Source organism: Perissodus microlepis, chromosome 18 (genome assembly GCF_051167445.1).
Source record: "Perissodus microlepis isolate ML-2025 ecotype Zambia chromosome 18, ASM5116744v1, whole genome shotgun sequence".
Lineage (NCBI taxonomy): Eukaryota > Metazoa > Chordata > Actinopteri > Cichliformes > Cichlidae > Perissodus > Perissodus microlepis.
In genome coordinates, this window is record NC_140478.1 from 13,398,662 (window position 1) to 13,424,483 (window position 25,822).

At 40.3% G+C, this 25,822-nt stretch overlaps 2 protein-coding genes across 2 annotated transcripts; both read right to left on the bottom strand.

Moving 5' to 3' along the window:
- Positions 1 to 6,890: 6,890 nt before the first annotated feature.
- LOC146367476 (relaxin-3 receptor 1-like) lies at positions 6,891 to 11,204 on the bottom strand. Its single transcript, XM_084913310.1, has 3 exons — positions 10,652 to 11,204; positions 9,416 to 9,859; positions 6,891 to 9,343 (listed from the first exon to the last, which is right to left on the bottom strand). Exons 1-3 carry the CDS (start codon positions 10,844 to 10,846, stop codon positions 8,732 to 8,734), a joined length of 1,251 nt encoding a protein of 416 aa, XP_084769436.1. The 5' UTR covers positions 10,847 to 11,204; the 3' UTR covers positions 6,891 to 8,731.
- Positions 11,205 to 13,535: 2,331 nt separating this feature from the next.
- LOC146367477 (cyclic AMP-responsive element-binding protein 3-like protein 3-B) lies at positions 13,536 to 25,822 on the bottom strand. The gene is made up of 10 exons (XM_084912653.1): positions 25,766 to 25,822; positions 25,579 to 25,677; positions 24,995 to 25,268; positions 21,546 to 21,676; positions 21,276 to 21,386; positions 20,898 to 21,004; positions 17,495 to 17,563; positions 15,634 to 15,718; positions 15,264 to 15,357; positions 13,536 to 15,152 (listed from the first exon to the last, which is right to left on the bottom strand). The coding sequence occupies exons 1-10, from the start codon at positions 25,820 to 25,822 to the stop codon at positions 14,941 to 14,943; spliced, it is 1,239 nt and encodes a 412-aa protein (XP_084768779.1). The 3' UTR covers positions 13,536 to 14,940.

The window sequence follows — 25,822 nt, forward strand, 5'->3', positions numbered from 1 at the left end:
CCTTGTAGCCACACCTTGCTTGACAGTTTTGTGTCACTCTAGTTGAAGTGGTCTAATGTTCAATAAAACCTGCGTTTCTAAACCAGGAATAACAGATCTTGCTTAGATGAGCTCAGCTAGGTGGAGTCTGATTTATGGATTCCCAGAACTTCATGATGATACCTCTTTTCTAAGGTGTGTTAGACTTGACAGAAGGGACACAGGAAGTTATCTTCAAAACAGGAAAAAACTTGTGAAGAGTTTCCTTGGTGTTTGGTAGGAAGTGGAAAGTTTTTTTTTTTTTCAGCAGCAGCTTTTCATCCTCTTGATTTCAGCGACAGGGATGCTGGTCAGAGAATCGGAGCCCTGATGTGACGATAAGTAGCCAGTCAGCGAGAGCAAGCGTATTTGTACCCAGGGCAAAGGCAGCAAAATACCACATTAAAATGTTGATATAATGAAGTCTGAAGAACACTTTTCCATTGTAATTCAAAGTGCTTCATTTAGAAGAGAGCAGGCACACCATCAGGGGTGGTAGCTTCATGCTGTGAGAAAGCATTTCACTGATAGTTACTGGGAAAGTGCTTTTAAGGAAAGTGAGAGCAACCAATAATGGCAGCAAAAGTCAGAAAACCCTGCTACAGACCTTCAAATATATAGTCAGGGAGTTCATGCTCTCTTGTGCTTGTCACACGAAAGCAGGCGAGCAAATCGTGGAACCAGCTGCTTTAGAGAAGCTCCACGTTCAGTATAACCGAGCTCAGGTGAGTCTCAGAGGAAGAACGGAGAAGCTGTAACCATTGTTACTGAGAATGACATCAAGAAAGACAGAAACTAAATGTGACTGAGATACTGGAAATTCTTTAAAGCCTGAAGTACCGCTGACTTTGAGCAGGATGTGCTTAGACAGGTTTCACTACTGCAAATATGTTATTTCATCAGAGCCTCAACAGTCACGAGTTTATCAGAAGCTTTATCTGTTGACAAAGCCTGATGACGTACTGTCATGCGTCATGTTAAAGAGAATATTTTCTCTCAGTATAACGTGCTCAGTTTTAGGGGAAAATAAAGCTTCCTTTTATCCATTTTCAGGCCCAGCTTCCCTCTTTCTGCATCATGGCATCCTCTCCGATGAAGAAATTAATCAACTTTTTCTCAGTTGGAGACATTTATCCATGAATTCACAAAAACATTTATTTTATGCCAAACTGAAAAAGGATGGGGAATTTTATAAGGCACTAAATTGATGTTTCAGTCCATCAGTGGAGATTTTTTTTGTCCTGTGTCCTGATTGAAGTTGCAGTTGGCACCAATTAAAGGCTTGATGACCCTTTTATCCTCACATTGGATTTATTTGATGTCATTATTTCATAAACAATTTCAGACACTTGTGTGGGAGACAGAGGAAAAGGACTTTGTTGAAAACCATTTTAGGAAGTTGCCTTTTAATTATAAAATAATTGAGTCACGTCTCTCACTGCTGCATCCAGATTCGTTATTACGGCTCCTGAAGGATCACTCCCCTGAGAGGGCTGTTCTTGTTGTTTCCTGCTTACGCTGGAACACAGTGTTCCTCGCATAATGTCAAAGATAACTGCAAATTTAATTTACCGTCATGGCCCATAAAGCCGCACATTGGTGGAGATAACTATGGTCTTAAAAGTGCTATTACAGATGATGCTTTCGCAGACAGAGAATAACACTGAAGATTAGATTGCTAAATAATCAGTGCAAACATAATCTCGCGCTGTTTGTGAAGTTTTGCCTGTGTGCACCACTGCAGTGGGGTTTACATCAAACAATCAAGATGTGATTGAAGTGCAGACTTTCATCTTTAATTCAAGGGAGCTTAACACAAATTTGGAATTGAATGTTCAGGAATTACAGGCATTTTTATTTGCAGTTCTCCATTTTCAGAGGCTGAGCATTAACTAGATAAACTAAGATAATTTTAAACCTAAGGATTGATTTTAATACTTAGATGAAAATTTGCAGTCAATTTAAAATCCATGGAAGTCACCAAATGCTCTGTTTCCTCCCTTGAGATTCTCTGCCAGACTTTCAGTTTGCTTGTTTGTGAGTCTCTCTCTGCCTCTTCAGGAACTGAAAACCTCACTCTGTTGGACTGAGATCACGCGACTCGGCTTGGCCATTGAGAAATATCCTATTGCTTTGAGAAACTCTTGCAGTTGCAAACTTGGCCACACTGCCTCAAAACTTGCTTTTGCAGTTTGTTTTTGGTCATTGTCCTTTTGCACGGTGAAGCTCTGTCTGATCAGTTTTGCAGCATTTGTCTGAATGTGAGCAGAGAGTACGGCCCTGTACATAGTTCATCCTGCTGCTTCTATCATCTATCGGCAGTCTCACCATCAATAAACATCCCCACCATGTTAACCAGGTCATATGGTATGCTTTAGATCATGAGCTCTCTGTCTCTTGTTCTACACACTTTTTTCTTCCTATGATTCTTGTACAGTGAAACTAGTAGTTTGCACCTTGTGAGCCCTCTGTATTTACATTCTCATTGTTGTCTCATTGTTAGAGGCTTAGATGTTGTGAAATAGTTTTTTAAACCTTGGAGATAACTCTTCCATTGTGCCCTTTAGTTGCCTTCCGTGGTCTTTCAGGCGTTTTGGTGTTGCTGAGCTGACCAGTGCATTTCTCCTTTTTCAGGATGAACCACACTGTTGATTTGGTCACTCGAAAAGTTTCTGCTGTCTGTCTGAAAATTTTATTGGGGTTTTTCAACCTAATGATGAACTTCACTTGCACTGTCATCTCTTTGGTCCTCACATTTAGAATTACAGTGAAAAACTATACAAATTCTTTGTCATGGCTTCACCGGGTCATGAAACTGCTCATCAGCCAATCCTCCAACTGTTTTTAAGCCTCTGAAAATGGAGAGCTCTGTAATTTCTAAAATGTTAACGCAATTTTCTTTGTAAAACTCCTTGAGTTAAAGTTGAAAGGTTATATATTCATTTGTCGGATTTAAAATCAGGTGATTGTGGTGATGTACAGATGTGTCTTTGTCCAACAAACTGTAACAAATTAAAAGCGTACTTCTTTTTTTTTTACAGTGAGGCTGATCAGAATTTCGTGAAATCAGTTTCACAAAAATATGCACGAGTTAAATAAACAGATGGTGAATTGACATGAAAAAGAGAAAAACATGTAAACCAACCATGTTTGTGGCCTTCTGTTGGGCAGTTAGTCACCATTTCTTTTGAGAATCATTCCTGGATACGAATAAAATGTTCTAGTTGAAGGATTTTGAAGGTCATGTAGATATAATGTATCAGATAACTTTATTAATTTAGAATTTTTACAGGTAAACAAGCTCCACAACTGATACTTAAGAAATGTTTCCACTTAATGGTGTTTCAAAAGCTTTCAGTGATGAAATCTCTCCATGATGAGGACCATGATTAGAAGCTGGACTTTCAAACATGGTGATACCTGTGACATGAGGCTGAAAGCTCTAGAAGGCCACTGCGTGTCCCCTGAGGTTGACTGTGTGAGATATACAGTACTGTGCAAAAGTCTTGGGTCACCCATGAGAAGTAGGTGCAGCAATTTATTTGAATATACGCAAACATGCATGGAAATACAGTTTATAAAGCAAAAACAGAGTTTGTACTAATGTTGAACTCCGGGATCTGGGGAAGCCAATCCATTACTGATGGTGCTCTTTTGTGTGTGTTTTTTGAAGCTGTTGCCAGTCATAGCTTTCCAGATGGTATTACAAGATTGATGAAAATCTGATGAGGCTTTTCTGCATTCATAATTACATTAATTTTGACAAAATCTCCATCAGATGAGTCTCTCCGGTGCTGTGTCAGGTCTTTGCTGGATTTTTTCCCCCCTATTTGTTAAGGAGGTGACTTTCAGATACTGATCATCTGCTGCTGATGAAGTCTATCTGCAAGTTCTTCTTTTGTCCTCGTCTTGTCCAATTTCCTCCAATGTTTTAAGGATACGCTGCACACCATGGTGCCATGGTCTTTGGGAGTCACCTTGTTGGCGCAAAAATATTATTTTATGCCCGTCAGAGAAAAGAAATGGGAACAGCTTTGAAAGCTCTTCGGAAAGTTTGGAGAATTATTACTCAAGACCACTTTGAAGAATTAAGTAAGTCTGGAAGTATAAAGAAATGAGGTGGCTCAAGACTTTTACACTGTACTGCACTTGACCTTGAAACTGGAGCGTTCAGCAGGATCAGATTCTTCATCATGATGATGATAAAAAGTTGATGAACGCATTTTCAGGTTAAGTTAACATCAGCTTTAGTTTTCTGAAAAATTCATGGTGAAATCTGTTTCCCCTGCAACACATATACAGGGAGTGCAGAATTATTAGGCAAGTTGTATTTTTGAGGAATAATTTTCTTATTGAACAACAACCATGTTCTCAATGAACCCAAAAAACTCATTAATATCAAAGCTGAATGTTTTTGGAAGTAGTTTTTAGTTTGTTTTTAGTTTTAGCTATTTTAGGGGGATATCTGTGTGTGCAGGTGACTATTACTGTGCATAATTATTAGGCAACTTAACAAAAAACAAATATATACCCATTTCAATTATTTATTTTTACCAGTGAAACAAATATAACATCTCCACATTCACAAATATACATTTCTGACATTCACAAACAAAACAAAAACAAATCAGCGACCAATATAGCCACCTTTCTTTGCAAGGACACTCAAAAGCCTGCCATCCATGGATTCTGTCAGTGTTTTGATCTGTTCACCATCAACATTGCGTGCAGCAGCAACCACAGCCTCCCAGACACTGTTCAGAGAGGTGTACTGTTTTCCCTCCTTGTAAATCTCACATTTGATGATGGACCACAGGTTCTCAATGGGGTTCAGATCAGGTGAACAAGGAGGCCATGTCATTAGTTTTTCTTCTTTTATACCCTTTCTTGCCAGCCACGCTGTGGAGTACTTGGACGCGTGTGATGGAGCATTGTCCTGCATGAAAATCATGTTTTTCTTGAAGGATGCAGACTTCTTCCTGTACCACTGCTTGAAGAAGGTGTCTTCCAGAAACTGGCAGTAGGACTGGGAGTTGAGCTTGACTCCATCCTCAACCCGAAAAGGCCCCACAAGCTCATCTTTGATGATACCAGCCCAAACCAGTACTCCACCTCCACCTTGCTGGCATCTGAGTCGGACTGGAGCTCTCTGCCCTTTACCAATCCAGCCACGGGCCCATCCATCTGGCCCATCAAGACTCACTCTCATTTCATCAGTCCATAAAACCTTAGAAAAATCAGTCTTGAGATGTTTCTTGGCCCAGTCTTGACGTTTCAGCTTGTGTGTCTTGTTCAGTGGTGGTCGTCTTTCAGCCTTTCTTACCTTGGCCATGTCTCTGAGTATTGCACACCTTGTGCTTTTGGGCACTCCAGTGATGTTGCAGCTCTGAAATATGGCCAAACTGGTGGCAAGTGGCATCTTGGCAGCTGCACGCTTGACTTTTCTCAGTTCATGGGCAGTTATTTTGCGCCTTGGTTTTTCCACACGCTTCTTGCGACCCTGTTGACTATTTTGAATGAAACGCTTGATTGTTCGATGATCACGCTTCAGAAGCTTTGCAATTTTGAGACTGCTGCATCCCTCTGCAAGATATCTCACTATTTTTGACTTTTCTGAGCCTGTCAAGTCCTTCTTTTGACCCATTTTGCCAAAGGAAAGGACGTTGCCTAATAATTATGCACACCTGATATAGGGTGTTGATGTCATTAGACCACACCCCTTCTCATTACAGAGATGCACATCACCTAATATGCTTAATTGGTAGTAGGCTTTCGAGCCTATACAGCTTGGAGTAAGACAACATGCATGAAGAGGATGATGTGGACAAAATACTCATTTGCCTAATAATTCTGCACTCCCTGTAAATCTATGATTAATATTTGTCCTTACGTTTGCATTTTTTAAGCATTATGGTTCCTCTGAGCTCAAACTGTGTCTCTGTGATTTCAAACAACCACTGAATCCAGCTAGGGAGTCCATTATTTTCTACTTTGCACATTATTCTTTTGACATTATCTAAATCCTGTTTGTTTTTAAGCATGCTGCTCGCTTCATATCTGATGGTGTTACGATCCTTGTAGCTTTCTTCTGCAGCATGCAAGCTGTGTTAATGTTTGTGTCCACCTGGGAAATAAACTTGTCACTTGTTATAAATCAGTAATCCAAGAAGGCCATATGTGGACACTTACGGATGACACTTCCTCGAGTGGTTTTCATCAGCGGGACTGTGAAATTCCTCTCCGTACAGCACTTGAAGATGAATAGCCGAGCACGCGTGCTTTGTACCCTCTTGTTTTAGATGTTTTTCTGTGAACTGGCTCTGAAATAGAAAGGCCCACCAGGGTCTGAGTGGATGAACTGTAGCTGCTGTGTCAGTTGTTTTGCTCTCGATGAGTTGTGAAGTGAGTTCTTCTAAAGGAGCCTTTCAAATAACAGAAGACTTTTTTGTGCTTAATAACAGTGCATAGTCTGAGTAAGGATCTTGAGTAGATAGCACTTGTGACTGTTGCTGTTCTCAGCTGGAAGATGCAGGCTCCCTTGGTGAACCGACGGCAACATCATAGCTCACAGAGAGCCTGCTGAATGAATCAGGCAAGTAATTATTGATGTAAGAAGCAGGGCTGGGAAATAATTACAACCACAGTGGCGCACAATGAAAACGGTGTGGTGGAGCTCATGTGTATGTGTGTGTGTGGTATTTGTATGTCAGGAACTGTCTGCGAGTGGCTGAAGATAGTTTTCCGTTCAAAATTTAAAGGTTGCTAAAGGGCAAAAACGTGCAAGAGCCTTTGTGTGGCTGACTCGTTTACCTTGTCTTCGTGATGCCGCTGCGGCCGCAGGAGAGATTAACTTTCCCGAGATGTCACCAAACTCTTGTTCTCCTGTTTTATTTAATGTCACAGCACACACGTGTATTCACAAAACAATTCACAGCAGGACAGGAAATCAGACACAGAGGCGAACATCAAACACTGAATGTGAATGCCAAAATGTCCTGGAGACGAGTTTCTCCGGCAGATTCCTGCACGGTGGATTAATTAGCAGCAATAACACAAGAAAATATTTCACACGTTAATCCTGATGAAACTGTAACAAGTCCCCATAATGGTCTCTGTGGGGAATTAAGACGCAAAGTACAAACAAATCATTTTGTAGATCATCTATTCAAACATCAAACAGCAGTGGGAAAAAAAACAGGCCACAGGCTGATTGAACAGTTTAACAATGGACATAACGCCCAAAGTCTCTTGTAGTATTTTTGCAAATAGTTTTTTTCACAGAAGTGCATAACAAAAATAAAACATACACACGGGTGCTGCATTAGAGGAAAGACTTGAGCCCTTGACTCCTGCAGTAAAAGGAACTGGTTGGCTCTGTGATGCTATGGGGGGCAATTTGGCCCACTGCTCCCACTTGCAGCCAGTAAGGATTATTCACCTTTATTCTTTTGTTAAACGAGGTTATGCTATCTTCAAGGTTGACAAGGCCCCACCAAAATTGCAGATGAATATGAAAATGATGTGAGTCATGCACTGTGAATTTTCCAGTCACTAGATTTCAACCAAAGCTCTCAGGGAAGCAAGCCTAACTACTCTGTAACCTTGAAGCACCTCTGGACACACTTCGGGGGGAGTTATTAGAAAGCCCAGGCTAAATTAATTAATTCATCACCCCATAAGACCTGTTGCACTTGTTGTGTAATTTGGCATACCTCAGCCTTCCCTCGCTGCTTTCCTTTCTTAAGAATATCTTATTTGCTTCAGCTGAAGAAATGGGAACACATGATGTGTTTTTGCAACAGGATGCTAGTAACAAAGTGCTAAAGATACAATTTAAACTAGTTCTTTGCTAATTGTCTGTTAGGTATAGACACAACATTGGTTTATTCCTTGAGTTAGGTGTGTTTTTATGCTCGAGTGATTCACAGGTCAGTGTTAAGTGGCTTAAAGAAAACAAACAAACACTCCTCTGAAAATGGTCAGGTTCAAGGACTCTACTGAAAATGAGTGAGAAGCAGACAACTCCAAAAAAAAATTATGAAAGAATTTTTAAAGCCCAAGTTAATTAACTCAAATTTGAATGGTTACCAGTGCACAGGAACTACATATATAGAATTACCAGTATTAAACATATTTAAAATGGTTAAAAGGCTTACTAACTTTGGCTCATAAAAGTTTTAAAGACCTTTTTTCCCGTAAAAATGATACTTCTACTACAATCTTTGCTGTTGCAGAATTCGCTGCAAGATTTGCTTAAAAAGTCTCTGTTTGAGTCAGATTTTAGACTGATTTATTAGTTGGTACTCATGATTATGTTCCAGAGACCTTGAGAATCAATGACAAAGCTCCTGCTTGAACAGAGTGGCTTAATGCCTTACTTAAACACTTTATTTCTTCTTTTAATATGTCACGCATGAAACCAAAGAAATATGGCATACAGAGTTGAATTACAAAGCAAACATTCAACATTTGGCAGAATATTCGTAGTGGCTTTCTTGCTAACATTTAGATGATGTGCGTTCTATTTATGAGACTACAATCAGCGGCCGTTTAGCCTAGCTTAGCACAAGACTGGGGAGAGATGGAAACAGCTAGACTGGTTTAGTACAGAAAGTGACCAAATTCACCTTCCAGCACCCCTGAAGCACACACAATCAAAATACATTTAACTGTGTTTCCAAAAATGTCAGGCTATTCTCTTGCTCTGAATAAATCACATATTAATGTCTTTATGTATCATAACCATGCTGGGCGGTGCTTCCTCCACTCTCCTTCCCCTCAGGGACAGAGAGAAAACATGCTGCACTGCATGAGAAATTCTCAGGAGAAGCTCCTTTAGGCCAGTTCTGTACTCTTTTCTGATCAGGCAGTAAAGCACTGGGTTCAGACAGCTGTTAGCATGAGCCAGGCACACAGTCAGGGGGAACGCATAGGCCTGGGTGTTGTAGAAGGCTTTGCTGAAGGGCACCAAGTCAAATTTGATCAGCACCCCCCACAAGGTGAGGGCCTGGTTGGGCAGCCAGCAGATGAAAAAGGAGAGAACTACGATAGTGACGGAGCGGGTCACTTTGGATCGGCGGCGGTGGCGGCCTCTCTCACACTCAGATTTCTCGGTGGCACTCCCGGTTACCATGCTGCACACAATGCGCCGGCTCAGGATAAACCTCAGCAGGAGGAGGTAGCACACAGAGATGATAATAAGGGGAACCACAAAACCCAGAAGGACCTTCTGTGTTTGATAGAGTCCCAGCAGGACTTGGGGGTCCCAGTGACCGGAGTCGGAGTCAGAGAAGCGAACCAAGCAGAGCTCGTCATCTGCAGAAACCTGGAAACATAAATAGGGAGATCAGAGCATGCACTGTAGGCAGACTAGTTGTTGAGTACTGATTCAACAAACCTGGACAGTGGTGGAGTAGAAAGCATGAGGCAGTGTGGCCACCAGAGACACCACCCAAATGGCTGAGCTGGCCCACTTGGCCCGAGCGGTGGCACTCCTTGGGCTCTCCATCTTCAGAGCAGTAACCAGGGAGTGGTAGCGTGTCACGCTCATGGCGGTGAGAAAGAAGACACTGGCGTACATGTTCATGGTGGTGACCGAGCTCACGATCTTGCACATGATCTGCCCAAAGGGCCAGCGGAAGTCCAGCAGCGTGTCCACGGCCCAGAAGGGCAATGTGAGGACGAACTGGAGGTCTGTGAGAGCCAAGCTCATCACAAAGCAGTCAATGGAGGAGTGGTGGTATCCACGGCGACGGGAGTGAAGCAAGAAGAGTGCCAGGAGGTTACCCACGAGCCCCAGAACACATACAACCAGATAAACCAGGGCAATGACAACTCGTACCTGTCACACACACACACACACACACACACACACACACACACACACACACACACACACATACATGTTTTGTGCTTGAAGGGTGTTTTCAGTAAACATAACTGAAAAAAAAAATCGGAGACTTTTCCAACCTGATAATTTAAAGGATGGTGTGGCCCACAGCAGCTTATTTGCATTTAAAGTTAGAGCCTATATGAGCAGAACTAAAACCAAGAGATATAAACAAAGACTGTATATAAAAGATAGCTTCTGGGTGTAAAAAACGTGGAAGTGTATTCAACCTGCATTCTTTCTAATGTTCTAATGCCTGGTCTATGGGGGGAAGTCACACCCTCGGCAAAGCTTTTCTATTGAGTCTATTTTTTGTCTCAAATGCTAGTTTTAAGATCACTATATGCAAATAATATTTATTTTATAATTATTTCAAGTCCAAAAAGATGACAAAGCAGATTATTCTTTAGGATGGGTGTCCTTTCAAAAAGCTCAGATGACACTTTGTGAAAACATTCGGCTCCAGACTTACCAAACCAATGAGTGGCATGGTGGCAATGTCATCTTTTATATACAGTTTATGCATACAGAGTGCTGCAATAATAAATGTTAAGATATTTTAAGCTGAAACATATTCTGAAGTTGTGTGACTTGTTTAAAAAAATGCTATAACCTGTAATGTCAGAATAAAGAAACAACATTATCTCCAAGATTCATGCACAGTTACCGTTTAATTTTTTATTAATCTGATCCAACTGGACTTGTAAAAAAAAAAAAAAAACCCAAGAAGGTAAGCAAACCTACTGCCAGATTGGCGCTGTCTCCGTGCAGATCCAACGAGGACTCCTGAGAGAGTATGTGAAGCCAGCAGTTTAACGAGAGGTTAAAAGAGGAGGCTGCTCCCGTAGGGCTGACCAGTTCGGAGATTTTGCGCTCATCCTCTTCCCCTCCGCACAGCCCTGTCAGAGCTCCAGAGGAGCTGCTGTTGTTGACCTGCATGGCTCAGCTGCAGGCGGGGAAGGGAAAAGAGGGCGAGCTACTTCGCAAAACTATCCACTTCTTCCACCGGGATAACTTCGAGATCGCAGGTGCGCAGGTGCGGTTTCAAAAATCCCCATCTCTTTCTCCTCATGCATTTAGTATGAAAAGAGATCAGAGCTCCAAAATGCGCGTTTCTTCTTCTTCTTCTTTTGCTTGAATCTTTTGTTTGTTTGTGGTTTCCAGTCGGAAATGTCTGAGATATTGAAAAAACAAAAGAAAGAGGTGATTAATCCGCATCCACCTACTTTGGCGCGTTCAGGCCGAAGTCTGACATGATGCAGTTGCCTCTTCTGTCAGCATCCTCGCACTGGAGGCTTTTATACTCGCCCAGCTTCTCGTTTCACCGCATGATGGCGCTCTGTCGGTGCACACACGGACTCCCCAGTGTTGATACATTATTGTCGTTATTAAAGCAGATGCCCCACTAACCAAGTTTCAGATGTCAGTACTCTTGGCTGAGCTTCATTCATATCCCCCCGCACCCACCCCTTTTTGATGTAATCCAGATTTAACTTTAATTTTTAAAGATAAATTGATCATATTTTTATAGATTTTCTTGCCTTCAAGGGTTTTTCAGTGTTCATTTCAACATTAGAAAATCAGAAAGCTTTCAGTCTTTTTGATGCTGTTAGTGGAAGAGCTGTGTGCGTGCATGTGTGTGTGTGTGCACTTGCGATTTGCATGTCTTATAGGTCACTGTTGGTATTCGCACAGTGCGTCGCTTGGATCTAAACTGAGTGCGTTTGAGAGAAAAGACATAGTGCAGCAAACATTTTCTCCAGCACCTTCATATTAAAACAGTCTGTAACTTTAAAAAGAAGAGATCTCAACATCTTAACCTCAACCAGTTTGCTCCAAGTGGTATTAAATAATTGATCCTTGCTTCTAAAACTTAGTAAAAGGGGGCAAATATAAGAGCAGCTGGGACATTTGGAAGAAAGTGTATCCTTTCCTTTTGGTTTCTTTTCCTGTTTTCACAAGCAGTCAATCACAAATTCAGATGTTAATAAATCATATTTTGTACACAGTGCTGACATGGAAAGAAATGCAGATGTGGTTGAAGTCTGACCCACCAAATCTCCCTCGTGAAGCCGCTTGTTGTCATTCTGCTGAGGCTTTCGAAGATGCTTAAAAATTCAGCTTTCATTTAAAAATAAATGGATGGCGAGATTCTGACACTGTTGGGCTTTTCTGACGTGTTTTCGACTATAGTCCAAATAAGTGCAAGTAAAGCTGAGGCAAACTTTGGTTTGTGTGTGTAGGGATAATGTGTAAGGGTGAATATTTCTGTCTGATCAAGGTGAAAATACTTTACACTGACTGTGTTACAATGTAAATTTGTGCCCAGACACGGTTATAAAAATGAGCTCTTCTTTAGTAATACATGCAGTTATTCAAATACAAATTCTTGGCCTGATCGAGGGCGTTTCGTCAATGTCATTCTTTGGTGGAGAGGATGATTTGAATTCACGCTCTAAATGCCTTCCTCAGAGCTGCTGCAATGCAAAGAATATGATGGCAGTGGAAGAAATGCTAATAAACCTCTAGATTAAATTAAATTTAGTTCAAAGGAGAGAAAAATCAAATATATATTAAATGCCCCAAGAATTTAGCCGGTTAATGTTTAAACAGTAAATATATGCAAGGTTGCGCAGGGATAAGAATTAAAGAAAAGACACTGAACAAACTCACTGAAAAGGGTGAAGGAGCTCAGGCTGCTGAGCAAAATCAGCCTCATTTGCTTTCATGTTTGTCATCATTAAGTCAGAATTATGTGCTCATGTTTGTGAGTGCAGGTTAATTATTCTGCAGCTATGTTCAGATGTTCATGAAACCCCACGCGGACAGCCTAACCTTCTAAAATTATCTGAGCAATCTTCTCCTCCTGCAACCTCTTTTCTCCCTCGGGTAGCAGCACCTCTGCTCAGCTCTGAGATCCTGATTGAATTTCTACCTACATCTTTAACTCTTTATCATTACAACACACTGCCTAACCTGCCTCATCAATAATTCATTTCCGACTCCTAGCCGGTGTGTGCGTATAGTGAACCCGTAGTTTTGAGCTTGGTTTGCAGAAATATTTATTTATTTATTTCGGTTATTCCACATTCTCTGCTCAGCGAGAGCTCTCAGGGAGAAAGGCTCGATGCACGGCTGCCAGGAGATTAAAAAAAACAGTGAGATGATAAACCCACATTTCCACAGCACAGCTCCACCAACAAAGACAAAAAAAAAAAAAAATCAACTGCGTAAAAATATAAACCAAAAAGAAGTATTCAAATTATAGAGTTGAAAGCAGATTTGAGTGCACAGCTGTGCTTTGACGGAAATGCCAACAGTGTTTCTTTTAAAAGTATTGTGTAAGTATATGAGGCAGAAAACTGCAGCTGAGTGTGATGGGCATCAATTTTGCAGATATTTGATTGAAAGTATAAAGTACTGTGGAGAAATTATAGTGATTATATATTTTTTGTATATGTTCTTTTTTTAAATGGAAGTTTATGGACATATTGCTAAACTGTAATTGGTAAAATTCAATGACTGGTTAAAAAAATAAGGAAAAAAACATCCATAAAAATGAATACGGAAAAATCATTTATTGTAAAATGGTACATTGTACTATTTTTCATTGATGCTTTTTGGGGGGTTGTTTTTCTGCTTCAAAATTGCATTTATTGTATAATTAATTACAAATTTGTCAAGATGTTTCATGCTCACCTACAGAGACAGATTTCATAGTTAAGAACAAAAAATAAAAAAAAAACTTTCTGATAGAGGTACTGCACTATGGACCAGGCTATAAAACAGCTCATCCCCCACACAGTACTGAACAATACTGTGTAAGTACTACAGTACAATGGGGTAGATCAGGTAGCCAAGGTATCCCACCTCAAGTTGCTCTCAGGTCCTTCTGTTAGAAACTTTTACATCAACAACACTTACAGAGTCCTCTGTGCCTTCTTTATGTGAACATAATCCATAACATACTCATCATTTAAAAATAATCACAGTTCAATTCGCTTCTCTTTTCCTTTCCAACAGCCAGTTGTTACTCCTGACTTAAAATCTACTACTATTGTATTTTCAGATTAAATTGTTCGAGGTTTGCAGCTGTGGAACATTTAAGCTGCTTATCTCATTTCATCTCACCAGAAAAAGGCACTTCACGTCGATCTGTAAACAGTCTTTAGTTACATTTCCACAATTACAGTAAGCGATATTTTTCTTTCTCAAAAATAATGATATGAAACTGAAACCCACTTTCCTCTGGTGTTTTGACAGCCGGCTGTGAACGTGAAGCTTTTATTTGCTCATTGAGTCATATTTGAAGACCCCGAATCATTTTTGTTTTCAAAATATTGTCTCATTATTTTTGCAAATCGGTTTTCCTCGACACAGGACACATGGTATCGCTGGAGGAAGGAAACAAAACAACAACAAAACTTTCAGACGGGTCCAAAATTCACTGGAGAAAATGTGAATTCACACCCGGCTGATCCTGCCAGTAGCAACCTGTCTCAAAGATTTAACCGTCTAAGCCTCAACACACACACACACACACACACACACACACACACACACACACACACACACACACACACACACACACACACACACACAGTGAAAAATGCAAATGCATCATTAAATTACTGCGCAGAGCTCCTACTGAATGCACCACAGATCATGGTATATATTCAAAGAAAATAATAAATCACAGTAGTGAGCGTGCATGTGTATTTAATGTGTTTGTATTTAACAGGCATCAGCTGCACAGGTATGATCCAGCATACATGATCCAGCAGGTGCGTAAAGGCTTTTTATTCAGAGCAAAATGAAAAATGATTACATCCACGTCAATGACCTCTTTACTGGCCTTTGTGAAAGTGCATTCCTGAAACACCTTTCAACTGGATGTTTATGTGCAGGAGCAGCCCCTCACCCAGCCTCTGTAGTGAAAAGCAGATGCAGAGAAGCTTTTAAACTACCCTGTTGGGGGCTGCACTCGCATCCAAACTCGCACCCCTGCGCTACGTCTTTCTTGTTAGAATAAATCAGTGAAGGTCCTTGTGCCTGTGATCTTGATGGCGAGAGAAGGGGACGTCTGCTTTGGGGAGATCTCTCCAGGGCCTAATCTTCTCTGTCAGATTGCACAGGGCTTCAAAGCCCCTGGTAACGCAGAGGAGAGGAAGAGGAAGAGAAGGAGGTGGAGGAGGAGGAGGGATGTCTCGGGCATCATCCATCGACTGCAGGGAGCGGGACGGCACTGAGAGACAGAGATGCGGTTGAGAAGAGTGAGTGTGTGTGCATGAGTGAGTGTGCATGGACGAAAAAGAAAAAAAGAAAGCAAGACTGGCCATGCATGATGGCTACGGACCTTTGGTCTCTGCATAGTCTGCCTGACTGAGCCGGCTGTAAGGGTCTGGTCGAAGATTTGAAGAAATCAGCAGAGAGAAGGAGAGGAGCAAGACCTGGATGTAAATACAGACAGATGGACAAAAAGAGGTCAAGCATAGAAAACACAGATCAGAAAGAAGAAACTGAGTAGGTTATTACACACACAACTACATAACATTTTGCACAACGGGTGCTTCTATGACTCATTTAAATATTCAAAGCATTCACAGCCACAGTCCTGCCGGTACAAACACTCGCGCGCCTTGATGTGCTTATGAACTTTTAATGTTTACTGTATTTCTTTGTTACAATTATGACTGCCTGAAAAATTACATAATGCTCTATCTCACCAGGATGCAGGTTGCTTTCTGTCTTGTTTTGCTGGGGCCATTAGGAAGGAGAGCCTGTAGCTGGCTTAGCTGCTCCAGCAGAGCACTGCAACACAAATCCAGACAGAAAGATGAAAGAGGCTGTGCAAAAGTTTCACATAAGGGGTCTCATCATTTCCAGCATCTGTGATCACTCTCGCAAAAAAAAGAGAGAGAGAGAGAGAGAAGGACAAATTGAAGGAATAGTGTGTGTCTGTGTGTGGAGCCTTCACACATTTAGTTTTTACAAGCAGCAGTCTGCCAGCGTCAGGGAAAAAAGAATAAAAAAAATCAGGACAGTGAAATTGCCGAGTGAAAAGAAAAGTTGGAAAAGCTGTGTGAAGATTTGGAATGGTATGCACTTTGTATTCTGGTAATTTTACTCTCAGGCTCTTCAGTCCTGAATCTTTAACAAGCAGAATGGTTTGGCCATTTTCAGCCGTGACTCGGTTTCATGAAAGCGGTGTTACAAAAGATGTCGTGGAGATTTATTTTGTGCAGCTAGCTCTGTACAAGCCCCGCGTCCAGGTTTGATTAATCCTGCTGCCTTATCTGTTCAACCGGTAGGGACTTTGATGGGAAACAAATGTGAGGGTTTGCAATTATGCCGTGTTTTCATATGGCTGCACCTCCTCAGCCTGGCCATTGTTAAATGTACGACCAGTGTTGGTCAAGTTACTTGAAAAAAGTAATCAGTAACTAATTACTGATTACTTCCCCAAAAAAGTAATCCCGTTACTTTACTGATTACTTATTTTCAAAAGTAATTAATTACTTAGTTACTTAGTTACTTAGTTACTTTTTAAAAACACGATTTACAACCTGAATAGGTGATAAAGCGATAGATCTGTCAACCCAATTCTACTTTTTCTGCATAATCCATCATACAAAATGTAATCAAATGGAAAAGTCTCTTTTTTTTAACTTGTTTTATCAGTTTTAATCTTTTAACTTTATGCATCAAGCAAAAATTTAATTATATGCACCATTCTCTGACTTGAAGAAATTAGTTTAACATTTAAACCTATTTTCTGCACATTCCAGCACATAAAATAAAATAGTTTTTGTGTTTACACTCAGTCTTTCAAATAGATGCAAGTAAAACACAGCAGAAAGTAAATAAAATCAAAGACTAGCAGTCCTGTTGCTCTATTTTTATCAGATTACAGTAACGCGTTACAAGTAACGCGTTACTGCCCATCTCTGTGTACGACACCCGGATGTTCTGACTATATATGGTCAATCTTAATTTTTTCTGTCATCCTATATTTCTGGATTTAGGCTTCATGAAACAGGCCTTATGGTGTCATAGCCTTGAGATGAAGTGGTTTAGGCCATCAACAAAATACAAAATACTACCAGACATAATCCCACTAATGAAAACACAGTAGCTAAATAACTGAAACAGGGAAATAAACTGAAAAACCGAGACATCTGTGGTGCTATTTTTACAGGAGCAATTGCTGCAGAGCTAAAATAGCCATTCTCTAAAATCTAACAGTGACCATTCGATCATGCCAGAGCTCTGAAGCTGTGCCCTGACTGTGCCTGAGCCAGGATATAGCTTCCAAAGCTTCAGAGACTTGGACTTTTCCAGACCATATGCTGAAGTGTAGTGCACTGGGCTGTAGTCATGGTAACTCTTTGCTTTTCATTGCAACTTTCAAAAGCAAGTCCTGGATGTTGTCACAGGTAAAGCTAATCAGGTGTGTTATGTTCTTTACTGTATTTTCTGGACTTTGAACTTTAAGCTCTCCATCATTGTACAAAACACTGAGTCGTCCAGGCATCTAATGCCAATAATCATCAGGTTAAACTTTTGTTGCCTCACTTAAGGACTCACTTGTTGGTCTCCTCCAGCTGCTGGATCTTTCTCTGCAACTCGAGGTTGTGAGCACCACATGCAGACATCCTACAGAAATAGGAGGAGGAGAATGAAGGCAGAATCGTATTAAAAAAAATATCGTTTTATGATGTTGCCTCGCCTGCCCTCCATTTCTCTCTCTGCCAATATCAGCCTGCTGACTGTTATCACAAACCCCATTCTGTCATCCAGGGACTCCACCCCCTTTCTTCTTCTGGTGTCTCTCTTCTTTGATTCAGTCACTGTGAGTCCATTATGCCTTCGACTGATAATGACACCCTGTTGATACGCTCCGCTTGAATCTGGTTTAATTATCAACGAATGCTGACTCTGGGAGAGACAATCTCACTCTGCCATGAAACTTTTGTTATCAGGAGGCAGCAGAGCTCAAGCTTGATTGAGATGTTGATAGCATGTAATTAGATATATAAACCTTCTGTGTTACATCAGTAAGACATTTTCATTAGTACGCAAAACACACAGACAGTTTTCACATTTCAAATATTTACTAAAGTGACAGTACATTTGTGTTTGGCCATTTTTAAAGCTCAAACTGTGTATTGGCTTTATCCAACCCGCTACACCCGTGGTCCAAAACACCTCCGTTCATTCTCGATCGACTCTTTTATTCTGAGACAGATCAGTAATGGCAGGTTTTAAAAGAGTCCAGCAGTGCGAGGGAGTCAATCTCAAGAACCACATCAGACTGAAACAAGTTCTAAAAATACCCCCAAGAGAAGCTGATGAATGATAAACCTAGGGCGATTTGACAAACAAAGGAATTTGGGGAACATTGCTGCATTGCGTTTCTTTGAGGCGAGTCAAATTACATGCTCGACCACGCAGCGCTGTTTGTGGAGGTGTGATGTGGTTGAAGCGCCAGCATGTGGGAGGCAGGTGGGATTAATAAATTTGGTGACAAAGGCTTGCTGGCTGTGTGGTGAGGCTGATTCCGAGCAGCCTCGAGGTAGAGGAGGAGGAGGAAGACTGACGCGATTCTGAGAAAACCTGCTTGCTGTTCTGGGTTGTGGCATCATGTTTAGGAATAATCCATTCTCTCTCCTGACTACATCTGTGAGTTTGCGTGTATGCACAATGAGAAAGTGGTCCAGATCGACCGTAAGTGTTTTGGTGCCCCACAGTGGAGCAGTTATCACAGTATGGTGGGTATTCTGAGTTTCTTTACAATGTTCAATGAATGTAGAAACTTTCAGGTCTTTGACTATACTGAACACCGATTTTTTTTCTCATAAACAATATTAAGATCTCTAAGAGGTCTTAAAATGAGTATATACAACCTCAGATAAACTGCAAACCGTGACATATTATACTATGTCAATAAAAACTAAGTCAAAGTGCAGAAGAAGAGCATTACAAATTAGCCGCTGCTAATGAAATGCACTTGATTAACAGATCGTCAAGACGATTTGCTAGTTTGCAGGTCTGGAGCATTCGGGTACGCGTTATCACAAATCCAAGCAGGAAAGACATCAGCAACAATCTTAGAAAAGCAATTGGGGTTATCAGGCCACTCAGAAAATATTTTCATTCTACAGTGAAAAAGATTATTCACAAGTGGAAAGCAACAGATGACAATCTCCCCAGGAATGGACATCCCAGAAAATTCACCTCAGTCAGACCATCCAATCCTTACAAAAACTTTTAAAAAAATCTAAGAGCTACATCTCAGACTCTACAGCCTTCAGTGAGCATGTTAAATGTTAAAACTCATGACAGTACAATTAGAAAAAGGCTGAACAAGTGTGGCTTGTTTAGAAGGGTTTCAAAGTATTCTTGAGCCAAATGTGAAGCCATCTGTCTGACAGCTAAAGCTTGGGCAAAACTGGGTCCAACAACAGGACTATGATCCCAAAAAGAAAGGAGGAAAAGAATCAAGGTGCTGCAATGGTCCAGTCAAAGTCCAGACCTTGACCTGTTGAAATGTTGTGGTGAGACCTTAAAAGATCTGTGGATGAATTTAAGAAGCAACACTGTAAAGAAGAGTGGGGTAAAGTTCCTTCACAATGATGGCAGAGACTAATGAAGTCATACAGGAAACAATTACTTCATGTTATTGCTGCTAAAGGTATTTCTACAAGCTACTGAATCACTGGGTGTGCTTAGTTTCTCACAGGACTGTTTCTGGATTTTGGTTTAGTTTTTTGTCACAACACAGTTTAATGTGAGAATGTTGTTGTCCTTCTCAGATTAAATTTACCTAAATTTAAGACCACGTAAAGACTAGATCATATTTTTTATTATACCCTGATATGATATGATATGATATGCTCCTTCAGTGGGAGACTGCAGCACCCACGGTGTGGGACGGAGAGATTTCGCAGGTCTTTCCTCCCCACTGCTGTCAGACTCCACAATAAAGACTTTTGCAGCTGATCAAACACACAAACCCACACATGTGCAATAAGATTGCTATATGTGCAATTCTTGTGCAATTCTTCTTCTGACGAAGTTGTATTTTTGTATTTTCCTACTCAGTTGTATATAGTATTTGTATTTCTATTTTATTCTATTGTATATATTATTCTATTCTATTTTATTCTATTGTATTTTATTGCATTCCAGTGTTTTCTAATTTCTGCTACATAACTTTGCACTTTTGCTGTAACAAAACAAATTTCCCACCTGTGGGACTAATAAAGGTCATCTTATCTTATCTTATCATATATATAACCTTATAACTGAGAGAAGGCTCACTTTCTTTTTTTCCACAGCAGGAGTATGAATATATATTATTCTCTGCATTATTAAAACATCATCTTTTTGTATGTTTGTTCTTACTGAAGTGCCGTTGGCATTATAGACAGTAATGCTTATGTACAAGTTTGTTTTTTGTTTTTATCTAAATATTCCTCAAATGAAAAAGAAATTCTCTTTTGCAGCAATCTCTTGAAAATGGTATTTCTCTGTGTATCCAGATAATGACCTTTATTAGTGAATAAATAAAGAAATAACAAGGTTTATGTCTTTCATTTTGGGCGGCTTCACTGGAACTGAATTTCAATGGGTTGTATTTCTTTTATCAATTTTGGCACTATATAATTTTTCTCTTGAATAAGTTTCTGTAATTAATTGGTTTTGCTGGAGGCAATGACAACTACTGCTGCATAGCTCTCCTTCTTCTTTTTTTTAATTCAAAACACCTCACTAGTGTTATTTGAGGTTGTTATACAATTGTTTTTTTGAGCTTCCTGTGAGGATTTTTTTTTTTTCAGGGAACTATTTGACAAATACCAGGAAACATGAAGTGTGCTTTACTTAATGAACAACAAAACACTCACTGAATCACTGAAAAACATTAAAAAAAATCCAAAGCAGATGATTAAAAAATGTTTCCTAAGTCGGTGCAGAGATAATGTCATACCTTTCTTCCAGGCTATCAACATATTCCCTTTTCTTCTTCCGACTTTCCTGAGCTGAGCGCTTGTTGCGGATTTTCCGCCGGATCTTTTTCAAAACTCTCTCTTCAAACTTGTCAGGGAGATGAAATACATGGGAGACCAGGACAAGAGAGAATAAAGAAAAAGGTATGTGAGATGAAACTAGGTTGAGAGAGGTGTGTGTGTGTGTGTGTGTGTGGGTGGTGGGGAAGGGTGGGTGGGGTAGGGGGAGCATCATATCTGGCTGACTTTGTGTAACTGGGGATACAGATTTAGATCACGAGTGTGTGTTTGTGGATGTGTTTGGAGCATGCTTGTGCAGAGACGTCTGCCCTACATACATGTGTATATTGCTCATGTACCTTGGATAGAGGCAGTCTGCTGGGCAAGTTTACCCCTTCTTTAGCCAGAAGCTTCTTCTCATCCTCATTAAGTACAAGCTCCCGCAAGGAATGCTGGGGGATTCGCTGCGCCTGTGAACCAGATGGACAGAATTCATTTCACTTAAAGTTACTCTATTTGCAGCTTTCCCCAAGAAGGCACAGTCAGGTAATAAAATTCTCTTTCAGTCAGAGTTGGACAGGACACCACACGTATTTTAATTTTCAACACATTTATGAAACCCTTCTTACTTTGTCTCCCAGGTTGGATAACAGCAGGTCCTTCACGGTGAGAGAATGGCTGGATGGTTGCAGAGGATTTTGGTTTGTGGTGAGATAGTATGAAATTCCGATATCCTCATCTAAGCTGCCAGACTCACAGCCTGCATATTAAAGCAGAAAAAACAGTACACCACATGTCATGGTTTACAAAATTGCTTGTATTTGCAGTTCAAACAAAACCCACCACAAAACGTCAGTCATTGCAGCATCTTTCTGTGCTTTAAAAACACTTTGCAAACACACAATGCTGCACAGGTTTTTAGGTATTTTAGACACTTGGATTCCTGTCCATCCTGTGGCACCACCAGGGAGGAGACTGATCATGCCTGCACCAATTATGCACCAGATGGCACAGTCCCCATCAAGCTCTTGTCTCATGGAGTCAGTCTGGGAGAGACTAAAGATGTCGAGATAGCCAAAATCTACAAAAGCCACCTGAAACAAGCAACCAGCCAAGTACCTTGAAAACTTGGTCATACAAAATATTGGCTTGATTTGGAGTATGTATCTTTACTTTAATATTAGTGACATCACGACATTGTCTTGTAATTATATAAAAAAATTGTGAGAAAGTTTTAAGGTAGCCAGTTAACCTAGGCTAAAGAACGTGTGATTTTTATATTGTCAGCTTTTTACAATTAATCAAACCTGATATGCCACTTTTAAAACAAATAATGGTGAATGCTGAATATAATGGTTGTTCCTTGTACAAGACTCAGGACTGACAGAGCATTTCAGTCTGTGGCACCTAGAATATGGAATATTCTCCTACTCCAGCTTTGTTTAGCTTTCTGTGGGCTCCTTTAAAAAGGATTGTTTTGCTTGTTTCTTTGTTTCAATTTAAAGTTACAGTAAGTAAACATTTTCACCTCTAGATGTCAGTAAATTTCAGTTTTGCTTTCTTACCCATCTCGATTCAAATGCATAATCTGAGCTACAGTTGCTGCAATATGAGAAAAATGTTTTAGCCAGCCAAGAGAGATCAAAGACATTAAATTTAGACTGTACTCCATAATCGCCACAGCCAGCCAATGTGTATCTGCTATTGTTTGAGCTCAATTTCTTTATTCGTGTGAAGGCTGTCAGCCCACTGTTTACCTCAGCTGCCAATGACGGGTGAGAGGTGTCTACATCTATTTACTTTGAAGTGGGCTGAGGACGTTTGTGAGAGTTCGATATGAGTTGATGAGTTAGCGAAGGTCAGTTCTGATGGCTGATATGAGATGAGGTGAGTTGCTGAGGATATGCTTAAGCCTTAGCCTGTTGTTTTTGCTGCTGTTAGCTGGTGTTTGCCAGCATGAGTGAAACTTTCTTTAAAATTGATGTAGCATTGTTGGGCTTTGATGCTTAGTGAATAAACTCACATACAATGTGAGAATTTAATCAAGCTGTTTATCAGAGGGAAGGTTTGAATTTTAAGAAATTAGCTGCCATAATGTTAATTTACAAACAGCTTTTGTTGTTTTCTGTCAGCCGTCCCAGACTGGAGGGTCACATGTCTAATCTGCTGACTGTAATTGCAACAATATCAGGAATAAATAAATTTGTGCATATGTTTTCATGTGACTTCAGTTCAGGAGGTAAGGCTTGAGATAAGAAGGAAAGGATGACATTTTATCCAGATGTTTTCGCTAATTGTTGAGGTGGACACCTTCTCCAATGATAAAATATAGGTATGATCTTTAATATCTTCAGACTGAAGGTGCAGGCACAAAGTTAAATGTCCCTCCATGGCACTCGAAAGCCTACGCCTCTCCACCTTTGATACATAGATAGATCATACATAGATCATAGGATTATAAACTGCAGACCTGCTCCTGTGTATTATTAGGTAGATACTATTAGTACAGCATCAGCACAGTACAGTTTTTTCTATTAAATAACCTAAGAAAATCACTGACTGTGCCTGTTTTCCATTAAGATTCTTATTAACAGTAGTTATTTTTGTAATGATCTGTTTTCTTGTACTCTATTTTGTTCAGTTTTTTGCATTTTGATTTTCTGTTCTATTTTATTCTGATTATTCAAACTATTTTTAAAGTGCACACCCTGATGTTGTGTTTTCCATTTTTTTGATGTGTTGCTCAATGAAGGCTCGTTCGTGCTCTTATTGTTGCGGGATTTGAGTGTGACCTGAAAGCACAGTCGAAACACAGTCAGAGGTTTTATGAATAGTAGTTTGACTTTGAGCATTGTGTCTAGGTTTTGTGTTAACAGCTTGGAAAAAAGAAATAATGTGTGTGAAAGGTTTCAAGAAATGTGTCAAAGCAAATGTGGAAAACTGGAAACACTGGGAAACACTAATGTTAAATTGTGTGGGTTGCATTAATATTGATATGTCAACACTCCACAGCCATTTCGAATCATCAGGAACCCTCTGGTCTTATCTGCTGATCTTTTCTGGCAGGAGCATTTAAACCAGTAACGCTTCCCTCGTGGATATAAATTCATACATTTGAATTACACCCACACTGGTTCTGTGGCGAGTTAAAGGCTGCAGTTTATGGCGGTTTGTGTAGTTGTCGCTACCTTTCAAATGCACAATGGATTTAACCTTCACGGTAATAGCTGTTACAAAGCTTCGAGCAGCTGCTGAAAGTGACTTTGTAATATAGTCTTACAAGCACAAGACCAGTGTTACAACAATTGTTCCCTGTAATGAATTAAAAGAACACTGACCTTTAACCTAACAGACAATATATACTGTATAAATCCAAGTAAATGATGAATTTATTCACTCATTCACTGATGAAGTCCAGTACAGACAAATAAAACAGCTTTCCACTGTAATTGTGATGCTGATGAGTAATTAAGCAGGTATGTAAAGAGTTAAAGAAATTACAGCCCGAAAAGATTACTTTCCTTTCCTCATAATTATGACCTTGTGGATGTATTTGCTTGTGTTTTAAAACCTTTTGTTGGAATTAGAAGGTGATGTATGTGGTTTTTTTTAAATGAAATGTATGTGTCTAGGCTTACTCGGCCATTTTCAGATATGTCTGGCACTAGTGGTGGGTCAAAAAACTGCACAGTGAAATGAACCAATATTCAAAATAGCTGCCCTCACAAAACAGTTTATGAATGGCAACAATCACAACCGTTTATCTTTAAAGATGTTCAAAAATGGGAAAACCAAACAAGTGGCTCTTTGAAAGGTCCGCCATCAGAGGCGCAGTCAAAAGCCCCCATTATCCCACTACAGAAAGCACAAAATGAGAGATCTCACAATGTCAAAAGCTTCCCCTTTTTCATCTGGCAGTCCTGTGCCCTGGTTACTTTGTTCTTTACGCGTCTCAACCTCACATTTGCGCTCACTGTTAAAACAAACTACTGCTTTACAGGTTCAAGTTCAGTACATGTTTCTGGCCTGTATAAAAAAGCAAGCCGGTTAACCCTTTGCTATTTAAATGTTGTCTTACCGAGATCGATAACAACATCTGGCTTTTTTTCATTTGCCACTGTCTGATTCACGAGACATGAAGACTGCGTGAAAGCCTGAATGTCACAGGGAGTGAAGGCTGTGCAGGAGGCTGTGTGAGGGCTGTTTGTGGGATCTGTCAGGGGGTCCTCGTTGATGCCACTGTCACTGGTGCAGGGAGACCACAGGGGTGATGCTGGCACAGAGGAGGAGTCGCTCCCATGCAGCAGGAACTCCAAGAAATCATCAGGATCGCTTTGCTTAGTGCTCAGTGTCTGAAGAGAGTATGCATACATAATTACATTATGGCTTGATTGGCAGAATTAATCTAGATCATAGATAATAGTAATCACACAAACAAGTAGACACAGAAGCATAAACACACCAGGCTTTCAATTCGCTCTCTCTCTCTGTTTCCTTTGGTTCCTGCTATTTGCAACACTTGCCGCTATACAATCAGGCACACCCCAGAATACAGTTTAAACTCAGCACTCAGGTTCTCATGATGAGATGAATTTGTGATTATGTTTTCCCCTGAGTGAGTCGGTTTAGGAGCAAACTGTGCATAATGAGCAGCACACTTACATCATTAGTTGAGCTGGTCCACGTTTGGTTGCTGTGGCAACTGGTGGATTCACCTGTGTTTTTGAGCAGAAGGTCAATGATGTCCATCCCATCGTACACCTGAAACAAACAGTGATGGTTCTGAAATTGAAGTGTTTCTCAGTTTTTCAAAAGATAAAACGTTTTTCACAGTATTACCCAATTTCACCTGGGTGTCAAAAACTCGCTCAATCTCACACTTCACTTGTCTCTGACAAACTTGCAT

Coding starts and splice junctions, on each gene's coding strand:
- LOC146367476 (XM_084913310.1), bottom strand. CDS start 10,846: ATGCAGGTCAACAACAGCAGCTCCTCTGGAGCTCTGACAGGGCTGTGC. Junction 9,860..10,651: donor GAGACAGCGCCAATCTGGCA/GTAGGTTTGCTT, acceptor TGTGTGTGACAG/GTACGAGTTGTCATTGCCCT. Junction 9,344..9,415: donor TCTACTCCACCACTGTCCAG/GTTTGTTGAATC, acceptor TTATGTTTCCAG/GTTTCTGCAGATGACGAGCT.
- LOC146367477 (XM_084912653.1), bottom strand. CDS start 25,822: ATGCAAGTTTGTCAGAGACAAGTGAAGTGTGAGATTGAGCGAGTTTTT. Junction 21,387..21,545: donor TATCCAACCTGGGAGACAAA/GTAAGAAGGGTT, acceptor TCTGGTTCACAG/GCGCAGCGAATCCCCCAGCA. Junction 15,153..15,263: donor AGACTATGCAGAGACCAAAG/GTCCGTAGCCAT, acceptor TCTGTCTCTCAG/TGCCGTCCCGCTCCCTGCAG.